The sequence below is a fragment of the Prionailurus bengalensis genome, chromosome A1, assembly GCF_016509475.1.
Source record: "Prionailurus bengalensis isolate Pbe53 chromosome A1, Fcat_Pben_1.1_paternal_pri, whole genome shotgun sequence".
Classification (NCBI taxonomy): domain Eukaryota; kingdom Metazoa; phylum Chordata; class Mammalia; order Carnivora; family Felidae; genus Prionailurus; species Prionailurus bengalensis.
The window spans coordinates 211,811,255-211,827,513 of record NC_057343.1 but is presented as its reverse complement, the minus strand read 5'-3'; the positions used below and the strand labels follow the sequence as shown (position 1 = coordinate 211,827,513).

The 16,259-nt window shown below is 40.8% G+C and overlaps 1 protein-coding gene across 3 annotated transcripts in view; it reads right to left on the bottom strand.

Moving 5' to 3' along the window:
• Positions 1-233: 233 nt before the first annotated feature.
• Positions 234-16,259, bottom strand: part of LOC122494638 (UDP-glucuronosyltransferase 3A1-like) — a 41,775-nt gene continuing 25,749 nt past the window's right edge. For all 3 annotated transcript variants that reach the window (XM_043599981.1, XM_043599991.1, XM_043599972.1), the window contains 5 exons: positions 12,463-12,577; positions 9,625-10,156; positions 6,907-7,138; positions 5,165-5,384; positions 234-2,905 (listed from right to left, as the gene is read on the bottom strand). In XM_043599981.1, the coding sequence (XP_043455916.1) occupies positions 2,629-2,905; positions 5,165-5,384; positions 6,907-7,138; positions 9,625-10,156; positions 12,463-12,577 (1,376 nt within the window). In that variant the 3' untranslated portion in view covers positions 234-2,628. The remainder of the gene's footprint in view (positions 2,906-5,164; positions 5,385-6,906; positions 7,139-9,624; positions 10,157-12,462; positions 12,578-16,259) is intronic.

The following is a 16,259-nucleotide window of genomic DNA, read 5'->3' as shown; positions in this document are numbered from 1 at the left end:
CAAAATCCCAGAAGCTTATTCCCAAATGAAAATGACCTACACTTATTGCTCAGGAAGTTTCTTAGGAAAGTAACATACGGTGAAAGTGCTAGTGTCCCAAAATGTTTAGCACCCCTGGGTGGATGGCCAAATATTGACCTGAAGGACTGAACCTCTAAAGGTTAAGTCTATAATTCTGAATGGGCATACTAAATAGGACTGTGTGGTGGGCAGCAAGAAGTTCTGTTCTTATAAATGTTTGAAATTATTTATTAGAAAGATTTGTAAACTCTGTCAACATTATTCCATTTCTTTCCCTTCATAATCTTTCTGTATTTGTGCTATAGTATGAAGCTATGTGATTACATTCATACACTTTCACAGTTACCCTCTGCTCAGATATTATATCTTCCCAGTGGAAAAATTAATCTGCTTAGGAAGACACAATTTTTTAAAACAGGCAATCACACTACTTTATTTACCTTACTTCATTACATCTGATTGTCCCAATAATATCCCATGTTGTGAAATGAATTTGCTGGTGCAGGAACCAAGCCAGGATCACACATTGCATTTAGTTATCATGTCTATATCATCTCCTTTAGTAAGAATTTGCTTCTCAGCTCTTCTTTGTCTTTCTTGTCATTGATGATTTAAAAAGTACAAGCTGCTTATTTGTATGATGGATTCCAAGTTGGGTTTGTCTGATGTTTTCTCATTATACTTCAAGTTACTAGGGGACATGGTGGGACTACTACTAAGGTGGTGTTGATTCCATCTCAGTGAATCACACTGAGAAACACATGATGTCAGATGGTCCTATCATTAGAGATAACTCTATCGCTTATTTAAAGTGGTGTTCACCAAGATCTTGATTGTAACATTGGTATTTTTTACCCTATAATTAGGAAATGAGATGCAAGTAGACATTTTGAAACTGTATATATATTCTGTTCCTCATCAAATTTTACTCATTCATTTTATCATCTTTTATATTTCTTACCTTTTCAATGATTGTTTTTTTTAAATCAACAAAGTCCTCAGAACTGCCATAGTCACTGGACCTGATGCCTCAGAACTTCACAGGGAGGTCCAGGTTCTGTACTAGAGGTATTGTTGATTACATTTTTTACATTTTTTTAATGTTTATTTATTTTTGAGACAGAGATAGAGACAGACTGTGAGTAGGGAAGGGGCAGGGAGAGAGGGAGACACAGAATCTGAAGCAGGCTCCAGGCTCTGAGCTGTCAGCACAGAACCCATCGAGGGGCTCGAATTTATGAACCACATGATCATGACCTGAGCTGAAGTTGGATGCTTAACCAACTGACCCACCCAGGCACTCCTCCGTGACTACATTTTTAAGAGTGGGAAACTTGAGAAGGAAATTGTGGGAAGTGAAAAACATAGCATCAGCTGTGGCCAAAGACAGCCTCCAGGTCTGACCAGCAAAGGAGGTGCTCTCCCAGGACTGACTTGGGACAGAGACCACAGGTGAAGTCCTGGGAGAGTCACCCCTGCCTAACTGCAGAACAGAGGCCAGGCTTCCTGAGCTTGGAGGTGAAGTGAGAAGAAGATGCAAGAGGAAAGCCCAAAATGGAAGAACTGGCCAAGATCTTATGTCATCATGAAAAATGAAAGAAGAGGAAGAGGGAAAGAGACTGAGAAGTTTCTGAGAGAGTGAGTATATGAACCAGACTAAAGCCATCTTGAGAAATTCCACCATGATGACTGCTTTGTGACCTAAAGCCTCTTAAATACAGCCTGTCCCCCCATTCTTCTCTTTTGTTTAACTACACCTGTGAGTAAACCCTCCAGGCAAAGCTTCCTGGATCTGCTCTGGATATGATTACTCCTGGGTAGCCCCTCAGAAAGTGCTCACCAGCCTTTAGGGCCATAAAAGCAGGTCTGTTAGGGGGTGGGGTTGTGGGCATCGACTCATCTTGTGGTATCCCACGAGATGGACAAACTTCTGTCCATATGTCCCCTTAATAAACCATTTGTCATCAAGCTGGACTTGTTGGTCTTTTTCTTCAGTTTCATGGCTTCTTCGCTCTTTGAAGGTAGTTTTGCACATACCTCCTTTCCAGGGAACAACAGGAGGAAGTAAGCAGGGTGCTGTGTCTGGAAACAGGGAGTGTGGAGTGCAGTGGAAGGCGGGGCTGTCTGCTAAAGGTGTGGGTCTGAATGAGGACTTGATTGATGAGAGGCAAGTCAAGAAGCCAAGATCAAATTCACAGACACAGAAAGTAGAACAGAGGTTGCCAAGAGCTTCAGGGGTTGGGAGGTGGGTGGTATGGCAGTTATTATTTCATCAGTGCAGTCTGAGTTAAGGAAGATGAAACGTTCTGGAACTGGATGATAGTAATGTTTACACCACAACAAGAATGCCTAATGCCACTAAACTCTATACTTAATGGCTAAAACGGTCAATTTTATGTGCTGTACATATTACCACAATTTTTTTTTTAAAAAAAGATGCCCAAGAGTGTTTCACAAGAACTTTTAAACAGAGGCAGCAAACAGTGAAGAGCAATTTGTGTGCCACCCTCAGGTGCCAATATGGGGAAGACACCAGGGCTGCCCTGTGCTGGGGAAAGCCTTCTAGAACCAGTGGCTCCCCAAACACCCATCAAGGCTGCACCCCCATCAGGCCTTCTTCAGCTTCCTGGCCCCACACAGCCACATGGCCACCATGCCCAGCAGCTTCCCGCAGAGCCACAGGGTGCCCAGGGTGACCACCAGCAGGAACAAGAAGACGTCCAGCAGGTACTGCTCATGCCACGGCTGCTGCAGGGCATGGGGCTTGAGGTGGGCCGCACCCCCTGTCTGGAGGATGTGGTCGATCCAGCCCACCAGCCTCTGGGCAGGGGTCAGGGGGTGGGAGCGCCTGATGATGCTGGCGGCCACCGCTGCTGACTTGTACCTGTTGGCAGACCCAGAGGTGGGGCGTTACTCAGGTGGTCTCAGAAGTCTTAGAGACCTTGTATCACACACACTCTTCCTTCCACACACAGAAGACTCAGTTTCAAGGAAAAGTTGTTGGCCTGGCCTGGCCTTGCCACAGTCTAGCTGGTTCTACTGAAAAGTTCAAACTGGTGTCTCCATGCAAAGACTATGCTCTATGCTAAATGTGCTAAACTATAAAAAAAAAAAGAAAAAATAATGACTAAGTCTATCAGGGCTAGTCTCCACCCAAGGAGGCTTATCACAAACTATAGATGTGATGTTATCATATATATATATATATATATACACACACACACACATACATATACATGTACATATATATGTATATGTATGTATATATATGTGTGTGTATGTACATACACATACATATATATATGTAAAATACACACACACATATCATGGATGTGTGGGTAAGCTATTTCAAATAAGAAAGAGAGCAGAATATTCAGAATTAAAATTTCCAGAATGAAAAGTTTCAGAAAACCTGGGCAAGTAGTAAGGGCAGAAGGAAATATCAAAGGAATTTAAAAGTCTGTTGGAGCCATTATAAAGATACTCTGCTTGGGATGCATCCAAGGTGAGTGTACTAACATACAGGATTCAACATATATGTATAATATATATTTGTAACATATATATTATACATACAATATATGCATAATATATACATGTAACATATATTTTATACATGAAATATATGTATAATATATACATGTGACATATATATTATACATACAATATATATAATATATACATGTAACATATATATATTATACATACAATATATATGTATAATAAGCAGCTATTTTGTGCTGGTGTCTGGGCTAGGTGACATATGTGACTCTATGGACTGGAGCCCAGGACGAGGCCTGAACTTTTCTGCCTCTTCAGAGCATCATATTGGCCAGCACTGGCTTCATGGGCTGCAGCCTCCACATTTGGACAGGACCCCACATTTAGATGGGTCCTACACTTGCTTTATTCTATGCGGTCACCATCTTGAAATTCTTAATCTTTATAACAAGGGTGCCCACCTTTCCATTTTACTTGGGCCCCACATTTTATATACCCAGCCCTGAAACACAATGTGTAGGGGCCATCCCAGGCCCAATGACTCCTTATCAGGGTCAGCAGATGATGGCCGTTTCGAGTCTAGGTCTTTGAATAGCCAATGAAATTTACAAACTCATTCTTCTGAGTGATCATTTGCTACATATGAAATACCCAATATAATGAAATGTCTGAGGTTATCTTAACCCTGGAACTTAATAAGATTTCTAGGGCTAAGAATCACAAGCTTCAGTGATTCTTCAGTCATCTAACAAGTACTCCTGTGGGCCTCCTTTGTGCAAGGTAGTATGATAAGTCCTAAGGGCTGAGTCACTTTGTGTCCTTGAAACATTAAGTCATTCAGGCCCTCTTGGTTATAAGGAAGAAAGAATAAAATTGGTCATGGGACCCTTGTGTTGGATAGGAATTTTACCTAAGACATCATGGGCCCTTTTGCTGACTCACCTAACAGAAATTCATCCCAACTTACTTTGTGGCAGGCCCTGTGCTAAGCCCTGGGAGCACAGGGGAAAACAAGAGACACACTTGGCCCTTCAGAGGAGCTTCCTCTCTACTTTCTAGTGTGAGGGACACAAAATAAATCGAAACAGAAAGAAATGGGGTAGTTACTGATCATGAGAACTGTTAAGGAAAAATGAATTATGACCGAAGAGGGTGGGAGAGGAGTGCATTTAGGACTGTCAGACAAAGACCACCTCTCTGAGGAGAGGACATTGGAGATGAGCCTGACTGCAATGAAGGAGCCAGTCCTTCAAGACAGGAGAGGAGAAGGAAGGATGTTTTAGGGAGCAGCACTGACAAAGGGCCTGAGACAGGAAACGGTGTAGCACACTGGTGGACACAAAGTCAACCTCCTGCCTCACTTGGAATTCTACTATAAGCAGTCCATAAACATAAGACCTCTCAGAGGTCCTGTGTAAGTAGGACAGGGTGCTTAAAACCCTAAGGTGCAAATTGTTCTCAACATCTAACCTAAATTTTCTACTCTTGCTCTCAGGGAAAACAGGTCAGCTGTTAGCATGACACACATATTATTCCATGTCTTGGAAGTTTCAGCTTTTATTGCAAAAAGAGCCACACGGTGCTCTTTGTGTTTGATGTCTTCATTCAACCTAAGTGACCAAAGGCCCAGAGAGTTCCATACCTCTTGTCTTCTATGACTTGTTTCATCTTCACAACCAAGGTCTCTTCCTTTATCTGCTTTAATGGGATAGAGACACCAAACTTTTTGGCTTCTACTCGGACCAGGTTTTCTGGCTGGTCTCCAAAGAGGGGAATCCCCACCAGGGGCACGCCATGTTGGATGGCCTCCATGATGCTATTCATTCCACCATGGGTGACAAAAAGACGGATGCGTGGGTGAGCTGTTTCAAATAAGAAAGAGAGCACAATATTTCAGAATGAATATTCTCAGAATGAAAAGCTTGAGAAAGCCAGGGCAAGCAAGAAGGGCAGAAGAATATACCAAGAGAATTTCAAGGTCTGTTGGAGCCATTTGAAGATATTTTGCTTACGATGTATCCAAGGGCATGTACTAACATACAAGCCTTGCCCTTGTACAGAAATTCTTTGCCCTGGACAGAACCCAGCTAAGACTCAGAACCCAGGAAACTCTCTAGACAATAATGCTAAGCAAGACATATATCCCCTTCTGTCTGTCCATCCATCCATACATCCATACATATATACATACATACATACATCTTTCTATCAGCTCAATGCCTCCCTTTCCTTCTCTCATCTGTTTTTTTCATTGTGACTCTGTCTGTCTCTCTCTTGCTCTTGAGTGCTCTTTTCTTACCTGTCAACTTATTTCCCTCTTCTCTGAATTCCTGACACATTCATTGACATCATAATCTATTTGGCAATTGTAAAATTGACACTGTATACATTGTCTCCTCAAACACATGAGTAGCCCCTTGAAACCATAGACTAGATTCTACACTTGAGTATTTCCATCTCTAGCATTTCTAGCCCACCTTATTTAGAGCTAAATAAGATTACTATTGAAAAGAAAAGTTTATCTCAGCTTATGTCACCCAACTTGAATGTACATCAGAATTTCCTTATCTCTTCTTTGAAAAGAGGATCATGTGCCTTGCTCCAGGCTTAAATAATTAAATTTGAGAAGTTGAGTTGGGAATCTATTCCTTCAATTTTCCAGGGTATTTTGAGTCATTATCTTGGTCATGAGCCTCTGATCCAGTCAGTGGTTATGGAAGTAAGGGGTCTGAAAGAAGCAGCACAGGGCACAGAGAAAAACTACTGGGGTTGGCGGGGGGGGTTGGGGGGGGGAGGTGAGGGAACTCTCTGGTACCAGAGACAAAATGGACCAAATAACCAGCTATGAGGTTGTTCATCTTGGCACTCAGGTATTTTGGCACATCCTAAAGACACTATTGGTATTAATGTTATGAAGGTATGAATTGCTCACACTTCAATAGCTAAGAAAGATGTGGGGGAGGGTGGTATGATATATGTAAGTGCACGTGGAAGAACAGGTACTCATGAAGCCGCTAAATACAAGGGCAACATCCCTCTGGTATGTGTTCTCTAGAATCCATAGGTTCTTTTGGACTGTGTTTGGGTGACCCTGTGTAAAACCTAATGCAGTAGGACAAGGTGACTTTGATGTCTACCAATATCTCACCTGGGATAGAAAGAATGAAGGAGAGATGGCTATTTGGGCACCTGATCTCATTGGGAGTAGGGCCTGAATCCCCAAGAACTGCAGCTGGCCATTCCATTCCTGCTTCTTGGAGACTTAACTGTAGGTATCAGCAGCTCCTTCTAGAGCAAGTGGGATTACCCAACTAGAGGTCAGAGCCCGATATGCTCTAAAAATATGTAAATGAGACGGGTGAAGCAGACTTGGGCAGTTCTTACCCAGGAGGTCATTCTGAGGAAGCCAGCCCACGATTTTCACATTTGCTGCCAATTTGACGTCTTTGGGCCAGTGAGATGGCTTATACTTCCATATGACTCCTTGAGAGAGATGAGCAAAGGCACTGTTCATCTCCCTGAGAAGTTCCTGGGATTGAAAGGTGCTCACCATGGAGCCCAGGGCCACAAGGACAAAACCAGAGTCTCCAAACTTAGCAATGAAATTCTCAAATTCCTGGAGAGAGTTCAGAAAAGAAAAAGACGTGAAAAATGTTGTTCATGAAAACCTAGACAGCCACAAAATGAAAGCCATTCATTTACTGAACACACCTTCCTGCCATTCCTAGAGCTCATAGCCCCTGGGGCAGCTCAGCACCCTCTGCATGATGCTCATCCCCATTGTGTCGGAATATCTTTCTTCTTTAAAAGCTTGATTTTGTGTCACGGCCATCCTAGACCCACTGCTCATCATAGGTCAATGGAGACATGGTCACTTGAGAATTTCCTAAGGCCACCGGAAAATGGTAGTGTAAGAACAAATACTAGTGGGGTGTCAGGGTCTAGCAGAGGGAGCTGCAACGTCTGAGGCTAGATTGAAGAAACTGGGAGAAGGCCTGTAGCATAAGAAGAAGTGGAAGAAATGGAGGAAGGCTCCTGATCACTGGCTCAATGCACCATGTAGAGTGCTTTGCTCTGATACTTTGTGATATTCTTATTAACGGATCTTTGTAATTAATCTCTTACCTCAGTGGCTCACCCACATAACTACAAATTATATCTACATAAGAAGACACTTAAAAAGTGGTAATGCCCAGGCCTAACCCTGAACTGGGCAGCTTGCTTTTTAAAGTCCTCAGGCAATTCTTAAGGAAGGCTGTGACTTAATGATGTGATCTTGGCTTAACACAGTTTTGTCAACTCTTGCTTCAAGTGTTTCTTCAGACTCTGACTCTGGACTTCTGCAGCCCCCTTTCCTCAGCTTCTAGATCCTCATTCCTGGATTGATTCCATCTAGCATAACATTGCCTGGTTTACCATTCAAAGGACCACTTTGACAACAGCTTTGTCATTCTTTTTAATTACAAAAGCCACGTAACTCCATTATCTAAAAACTGGAAAATATAGAGAAACATTTTTGAAAAAAGCCTCTGCTATCTCACAGCCACTATAACCCTTACTCCCAATATGCTCTTGCTTAACAACTCCCTCCCCCTACCCTATAACTAAGACCCACCCTCCTATCAAGTAAAGTCTCCTGCAATCTGGCCTGGCTGTATTTACACAATTGAGAATTCTGATCCAGTCTAGCTAGAGTCACCAAGGGAACCCAGAGTCATGCCTATCTTACTTTTACTTTAACACTTTGAGCTACTTGTTCTCTCCAGCTGGAACACCTTCCTCCCTAGCTCCATCCCTAAAAAACCCTACCACCAACTCAAAGCCCATCTAGTCCATGGATCATTCCCCAACTCTCCCTGCTCACTGAGTACAAGGTCAGTAGAGGAAGCATAGACACTTGGGTACCTAGAAGACCCAGGTCACATCAGGGCTTTCCCCAGCTCTGCAGTGAATGGTAGTGGGAAAGTCACTTACACACCACCTCAGTCTCTGTCTTCTCTTTTATAAAAATGGAGATCATCATACTTCCTTCCAGGTGGCAAGATATTATTATATAAGATAAATTGCATAAAATGGCAACACAGTGCTGATAGGCAAAAGGAAGCCAACTCATCTCAGCTCCTTCCCATTTAATAACTTCTATTGCAGAAAAATAAATAAGTAAACAAAAATAAGAATAAATAAAAACTTCTATGGCAGAGGAGCATCCGGGTGGTGCAGTTGCTTAAGCGTCTGACTCTTGATTTTGGCTCAGGTCATGATCTCATGGTTCTTGAGTTCGAGCCCCGCTTTGGGGTTTGTGCTGACAGTGTAGACCCCGCTTGGGATTCTTGGTCTCCATCTCTCTCACCCCCTACCCTGCTCATGATCATTTTCTCTCTCTCTCACTCTCTCTCTCTCTCTTATAAATAAGCATTAAAAAAAAAAAAACCCTTCTATTGCAGTAGTCTGAGTTTAGGGATTCAAACCAACTTAGCAGTTTTCACAATTTACAATGCCCAGGCCTAACTCCAGATCAATCAAATCAGAAGATAGGCTGAGGATGCTGGAGATGATGTCTGCAGTTCTTACCACCCAGTCCTACCTTGGTTACACACTCATAGTGTTGTGCATTTCATTGAGAATAACTCACCTCTTTTAACAATTCTCCCATTTAATGGATTCTTGCCACATAGTTACTATACACACGATCATACAAAACGCACATGAAAATATCAATTTCTTAAAAGGCTTATGCCAGAGTGCCTGGTTGGCTCATTTGGAAGAGCATGCTCTTCTTGACCTCAGGGTGCTGAGTTCAAGCCCATGCTGTATGTAGAGACAGTAAAATTAAAATAAAATAAAGAGCTTATCCTACCAAGGCCAGGACTAAAGAGGACACTCGGTGTACCATTTAAGGAGGCCCTCAATCTCAGGGTTGTGTAAGTCCTAACAGTATCATTGCATGGCCCTAAAAATGAGTACTCCCTTAAAAAGCATGTCCTGGGCACCTTACTTGCCTCACCCTACTTCCTTCCCAGGATTCCACTGGCAGGGCAGTCACCAACTCTGTGCTGAAGACCTCTGCATGAAGCCCACATGGAGAGCTACAGTTTCACTTACTTGTGGTACTGGTGTTACAGGTCTGGACATTAAGCCTCCAACATACACAGTGTTGGGAAGCAGGGGCCTAGCAAATTCAAGGGCAAAGTCAGAGTTAACAAACCACAGCTCTGCTTTCTTCAGAAGATGAGACAAAACCGGCCTAGAGCCTTCCGGGAAATGTTCCTTGATGGTATTGTCATATGCAGACTGGATTTGCCTTTGCTTCATGGTGAAATCAAAGAACATCAGAAAATTCTTCACTCGGCCCCAGAAGTCCATGTGGTCCGTTAGCAAAGAACACGATACTGGCACATAAGACAGAGGGTTTGGTAGTCCAAAATCCATAGCACCAAACGAGGAAGAGAGAATGGACACAAATGGTTTTCCAAGCTTTTCAGCAACCAGGAAAGGACAGTAGTCAAAATTTTCAACTATCACTAGGTCAAAGTTCTCATTCTTTAAGGAATCCATGATATCACTTCTCCTTAGAAAATGGCTGCACTGAAGCCCTACTTGTTCCATAAATTGTAAGAATTTTCCAAATGTGTATCTATAAGAAAGAGAAAAACGGTAAACATTCATTGGATGTGTTAATTCCACAATACATAAAAGAATCTTGGGCTACAAAGAAAATATCCCAGATAAGCAAGACCACACCTAGCAGCAGCCCACCTATTCCCCCACTGCCCATTAGTACCATCATCTCAGGCACTCTGAGCAGATGTTCTGCTCTTGAGAGGGTTCCCTTCGTCCCCTCCTCTTCTCTCCCTCATCTAAATCTCAAGCACTCTCTGTTCCAGTTTATTTAAAAAACACATAGGGATGCCTGGGTGGGTCAGTAGTTGAGCCTCAGACTCTGGCTCAATTCGTGATCTCAGGGTGCTTGATTTTCAGCCCCACATCAGGCTTGCTGCTGTCATTGCAGAGCTTGCTTCAGATCCTCTGTCCCCCTCTCACTCTGCCTTTCCCCCACTCATGTTCTCTTTCAATATCTTGAAATCCATTTGGCACCACTGAATTGTGTTATCTGAAAACTAATTGCCACTGGTGGACCTTCTGGTCTAGGAACTTTCTCTGACCATGCAAATTTCACATATCTCTTTCTATTTGATAAACTCTGTAATATTCTCATAAACTTTCTTTTACCTGATGATTACTCAAACTGGAAGTCACTTGATGACACAGTTCCATAAATATTGACCATATAGGCTATTTTTAAAAATCATTGTATAATCTGAATGTGAGAGATCACCTCACACAAGGGATCATTTTATCATATAGAACCCAAAACACAGCAAAAATGGGAATTCCACATTTCTATGCCTAAAAGTTAAGCAATGCAAGAAAAGAAAAGAAAAGGAAAGCCTGATTAATACTAAACATACTATTGGCTTGTCTACTTCAGTGTAGGTTGAGGTGTCCAGAGAAGATAATGACAACGAGTAAAAACATGTAATTAAGACTTTTCCCATGGGAATATTCCAGGAGCTAATCTCCTTAAAATGCTTTCCGATAACTGCCTATATAGAATATGATTGTTTACTTCCTGCTTGAATAATCTAAAGGTAAATAGATAATGATGTTCATCTGTACTTTAAGGTATCAGAGTTAACAGGTGCAAGAGCTCAAGACATCCTGCTGGCTACATGCAGGACCAAGAGAATCAACACCCTGGCATCCCTTTAAGCGTACTGTACCAGTGCACTTCACATGGAGAAGGTCCAGAGGTAGAGAACTTTTTAGCAATATACAGAACTCTTCCTGACATTTAAAATTAACTTCAAGTTACACAGTGGAAGTGACTGGCTAAAATCCTCCTCTGCTATGCATTTTTTGAAGATTTCACATAGCAAAGGAATGATAACCAGATATTGCACATACTTACAATAGTGCTGTAAAAATTTCCAGATATAGCTCATTAAGCATGCTTAAAATTAAGCTAATAAATAGAAAACAACGTTTAAGAATCCATGGTTACCCATGCCTGTTTCCAAAAATATTAAATGAATGGAAAAGAGACAAAGCCTATATTTAATACAACTAACAGCACAAGATTATATAGACTAAGTGTCAAATGAATAGATTAGATCAGTTCTAGACAGGAAGGACTGTGGTCTCCCAATTGAGGGAGGAAAAAAGACTTTATGAGAAAAGTCAAATGTAAGCAAGACCTACACTAGTAAGTAGAATTTTCAGATAGAAAGAAGGCAAGGCCACTATAATTAAGTTAGGAATGGATGTTTGTCTTTCCACATTAATGTCTAAGATTAAGCAGTTATGTGCTTCTTTCCATTCAGATGAAACAAAGGACTCATGTCTTATTTTGCATGAGGTTCATTGCATTTTTAAAAGGACCTTAAAATGGCCAAAAATAAAAAAAAAATAAATAAAAGGACTTTACATAGCCAGATGTTTAACTGGTACAAAACCAGGGTTCATAATTCTTCCCTCCAATACTAGAATATGTGTGAAGAAAAGGAGGAAAAGTAAGTGGCTCTCATTTCCCTATCAACAGTGAGAGGTTGAGGTACCTGTGCTTTTGTGGGGGGGAGGTTATAAACAAAGATTGTAAGAGAGGGGTTGAAAGGAAGTCCCAGAAAGATCAACCTCTACTTGCTACAGAAATCCATTCATGGAAGAGGCACAGTACACAGCAAAGAAGAATCTCGAGTGACTGCACTGGATGAATTGGTGTAAATACTTGTTTCCCTAACCATCCACTCATCGTTTATTCCTTCATCCACCCACCCATCCGTCCATCCCTGTCTTACATCTACAGTCCAAGCATCCAGGCATCCATCCATTCATTTGTATTGCTAAAATAGTGACTCTTTGGTTCAAAGACATAACAATTACCTGCCACCCAAAGATTCTTCAATAAAAAAATCAAAATTATTCTTCAATCCTTTGTTACAGTCTTCAGGTGGAAGCCAAGGGATAACTTGGTATGATATCTCCTTCTCTTTAAAATCTAGAAAACACCCATGGGTTAAAAATGTGAAATATGCCACAAACCATGGATTAACATTAGCATGATAATATCATCATGTGTTTGCTTAAATAATTCTATATTTATAGAATGCTTGCCTTTTGATATATTTTTGTATGGTTTGGTTGCATTCTCATTCATTTAATCTTATAAAATGATTAACATCTATGGAGAATCTTACACTGATTGAGGAGTGCTTTTCAATTTAAAGTTATAGAAGCTTCCATTTAAAGCCTCCATAAGGCATAGCTATTTGTCCTATTTTACAGGTCAGAAAACAAAGTGAATTGAAGTTAAGACAATTTGTCAAGGTTGCACACATAGGAAGTACAGTCTTTGTATTTCAGTACAGGTCTGTTTGATTCCAGAGCCTCTGCTCCTTCTGTTTTAGAAAAACTCATGTTCATTATTTACAGTGATAAATCCAAATAGTTTTTTGATTCAGTAAAAAGTACTAAAAAGCTTCTATAAAATACTAGACCGCTGTACCTCTACTTACCAACATGGTTTCTCCCATATACCCATGTGTAATAAGAAGTCTGAGTCCACTTTTGATGTTTGACTGCTGACAGTTTTCAAGCCCTATCTCCCATGCCCTCTTTTATGCTTCTTCACCTGGGCAAACTAGTAAGAGAGTCAGCATGCTCCCTCTCTTGACCCTAGTGGGAGTTTCAAACCATGCAAGGAAGGCCAATGAGGGGGAACCCTCAACACATCCCAACTCTCTACTCACAATAAAAACTCAAACTAGTCATCCCTCCAGCCTCTAGAAAGCCATATTTCAGATTTGCTTAGGAGCCTGTCCTACTCTTCCAAAAAAACATGCCTTACTATTTGAGAAATAAAAATTTCATACTCTCTTATGTATGTGAGCTTTCATCAGTCATAACATTCAAACAAACTGTGTGTAAACCAGGGATACATTAGTGCATAGTCCTACACACTAAAACTAACAAGCCCAATCTTAGTGAAATTACTGCTATACAAGTATGTATTGGCAAATAAGTAACACTTTGGTTTGCGAGCATAATTTGGTCTGGAAACATGTTTGTAATACAAAGCACTTGTATATCAAAGCAAATGTCAAGAACCATTGGCTCAGTTGTGATCACGTGATGTTCTGCATCACGTAATACTCATATTGCCAGACACTGCTCATTTATCAAGTCAAATTTTATTAGAAATGTTTGTTTTTCTTGTGGCATGCTCACAGAACAATTACTCACAATACAGGGTTTCACTTTATTTTGTAATCATACTTTTGGCTAATATGTTCTGTTCAGTATCTATGTCAACAGGTTCTCAATGTCAGTTTGCCTTCACCTTGGAAGGGACACAGTAGACCTTTAACTAGTTGTCCATAGGGTATTTCAATGGTCCTACCCTTGGCCACAATCTTTTTTTAAATTTACTTTTTAATTTAATTTTTTTAAAGTATTTATTTTTGAGACACACAGACAGAGAAGGAGTGCGGAAGGAGCAGCGAGAGAGGGAGACACAGAATCTGAAGCAGGCTCCAGGCTCTGAACTGTCAGCATAGAGCCAGACGTTGGGCTCGAACTCAGGAACTGTGAAATCATGACTTGAGCCAAAGTCAGTGCTTAATGGACAGAGCCACCCAGGCGCCCCTGGCCACAATCTTTATTGGCAAGATCTTAACCACACCAACTTTCCCCAGGAGCACAGGTAGGACATTATATTGACAATATCCTTCCCTGAATAGATTCATTTGACATACTCATCAGGATTGAGAAGCATTCTCAAAGGAGTTCACATAAAAGGATGGGCCATTACCTCACATAAGTCTCAAGGCCTAGGATCTCAGTTAAATTCCTGGGAATTATTTGATAAGCTTTCCTGGGAATTATTTGATAAGCTAAGGCCTCCTGATCGATGACACTATGAAACAAAAACCGATGACTCACAACAGCACAATATCTCAACAAGTCCAACATCTCTTAAGCCTTTGTGCAATCTGGAGACAATAGATTTCTGATTTATACATTTTCCTTAAATCTATTTATGCTTGTTTTTGAAAATCAGCCCATTTTGAGTAAGGCCAATAACATAAAGATCTAGAATCTGTCCAAATTGCAATACAACAGGCACTGCCATTAGTGACCCCCATATTTGCCTTCATTATAAAGGCTTTGGCAACATCTTCCCATTTTTCCTGGAGTTGGCTAGACCACATGGATAGCAGTATTAATCTCTACTTGCTGCTGTAATAAATTACTATAAACCTAGTTGCTAAAACAGAACAAATGTATTATCTTATAGTTCTGGAGATCAGAAATACAAAATGGGTCTCCCTAGGACAAAAGTATGGTGTGGGAAGGCCAGGAATTCCTTTGGGAGGCTCGAAAGGACAATCCATTTTCTGGTCTTTTCCATCTTTTAGTAGTTGTCTTCATTCCTTGGCTCATGGCCTCCTTTCAACTGGCAATGACATCATCCATTACCTGCCTTTCCCTTCTATCATCACATTTCCTACTCTTACTCTCTTATCATCTCCTCTTTTTTTAGAAGGACTCCTATAATAATATATAGCCCAAATGGATAATCCAAGATAATCTCCCCATCTCAAAATCCTTATATCAATCACATCTGCAAAGTCTCCTTGCCATGTAAGGTAGCATATTCACTGGTTCAAAAGAGTAGAGCATATCTTTGGGTGGGGGCATCATCTTCTACCACCATGTTCTGCTCTCTGGACATCAACCCCCATGTAAATATCACATAAAAATTACATTCACCACACCCAACAGTCCAACAAGTCTCAATCCTTCACATCATCAATTCATAATTCAAAATCTCATCTAAATATCATTAGCTCAAATGTCTCAACTTATATTATCCAAATAATTCAATCAAGTGTGGGTGGGACAGTCTGGATATGATCCATCCAAAAGCAAAGTTTCTCTATCTGTGGACCTATGAAATTAGGAAACAAGTTTATCTGCTCCCAAGGAATATTAAGATGCCAGTTGTAGACATTATCATTCAAAATAGAAGAAAATGACAGGAAAATGTGACTCTTTGGACCTAAGAAATGTTGATATCTAACTGGGAAGACACTGTTAAGTTTAAAAACTGTAAATAATCTGCTGTGAATTAGAATTCAGCCCTGTAAGCTAGAAGTTCTGCCCTCTGGGTTCACTGCCTCAAACTCAAGAGTTTTCATTTGCTTGTCATGAAAGGTAGCACAAGTTTTCAGCTGAATAGTTTATGGGCATGTTTCTTAATTTGGGGGAGTTCAGTGGGCTTCTTTCAAGTCACTCTTTCTCTGTCCTTTTCAATCCAAACTGTCAGTGTTTATCCCGGTATAAAATTCTCAAGTACCTTCTGGATCTTCTGGTTATGTCATGGAATTCACTCCTCTGAACAGGAGGTCCTCCACAGATCTTTAAAAATAATTCCATCTCCACTATTGGTGTCAGTCAATGTGGCTAAAGAGACCCACTGAATCACACACCTAATATTTAAAGAGCTTTATTAGACTAAATATTATGACCTATTTAGAGAAAATAGGAAGAGATTATCCAGCCACACTTTCTCTTTCCTCACATTCAATCCCCTAATTTTAGAATCTTTTGCAATCTGGATAGGGTGAGAGTTTCCAAAATCATGAAGTCCTCATTCCTTTATTCTTAATAGTTCTTCT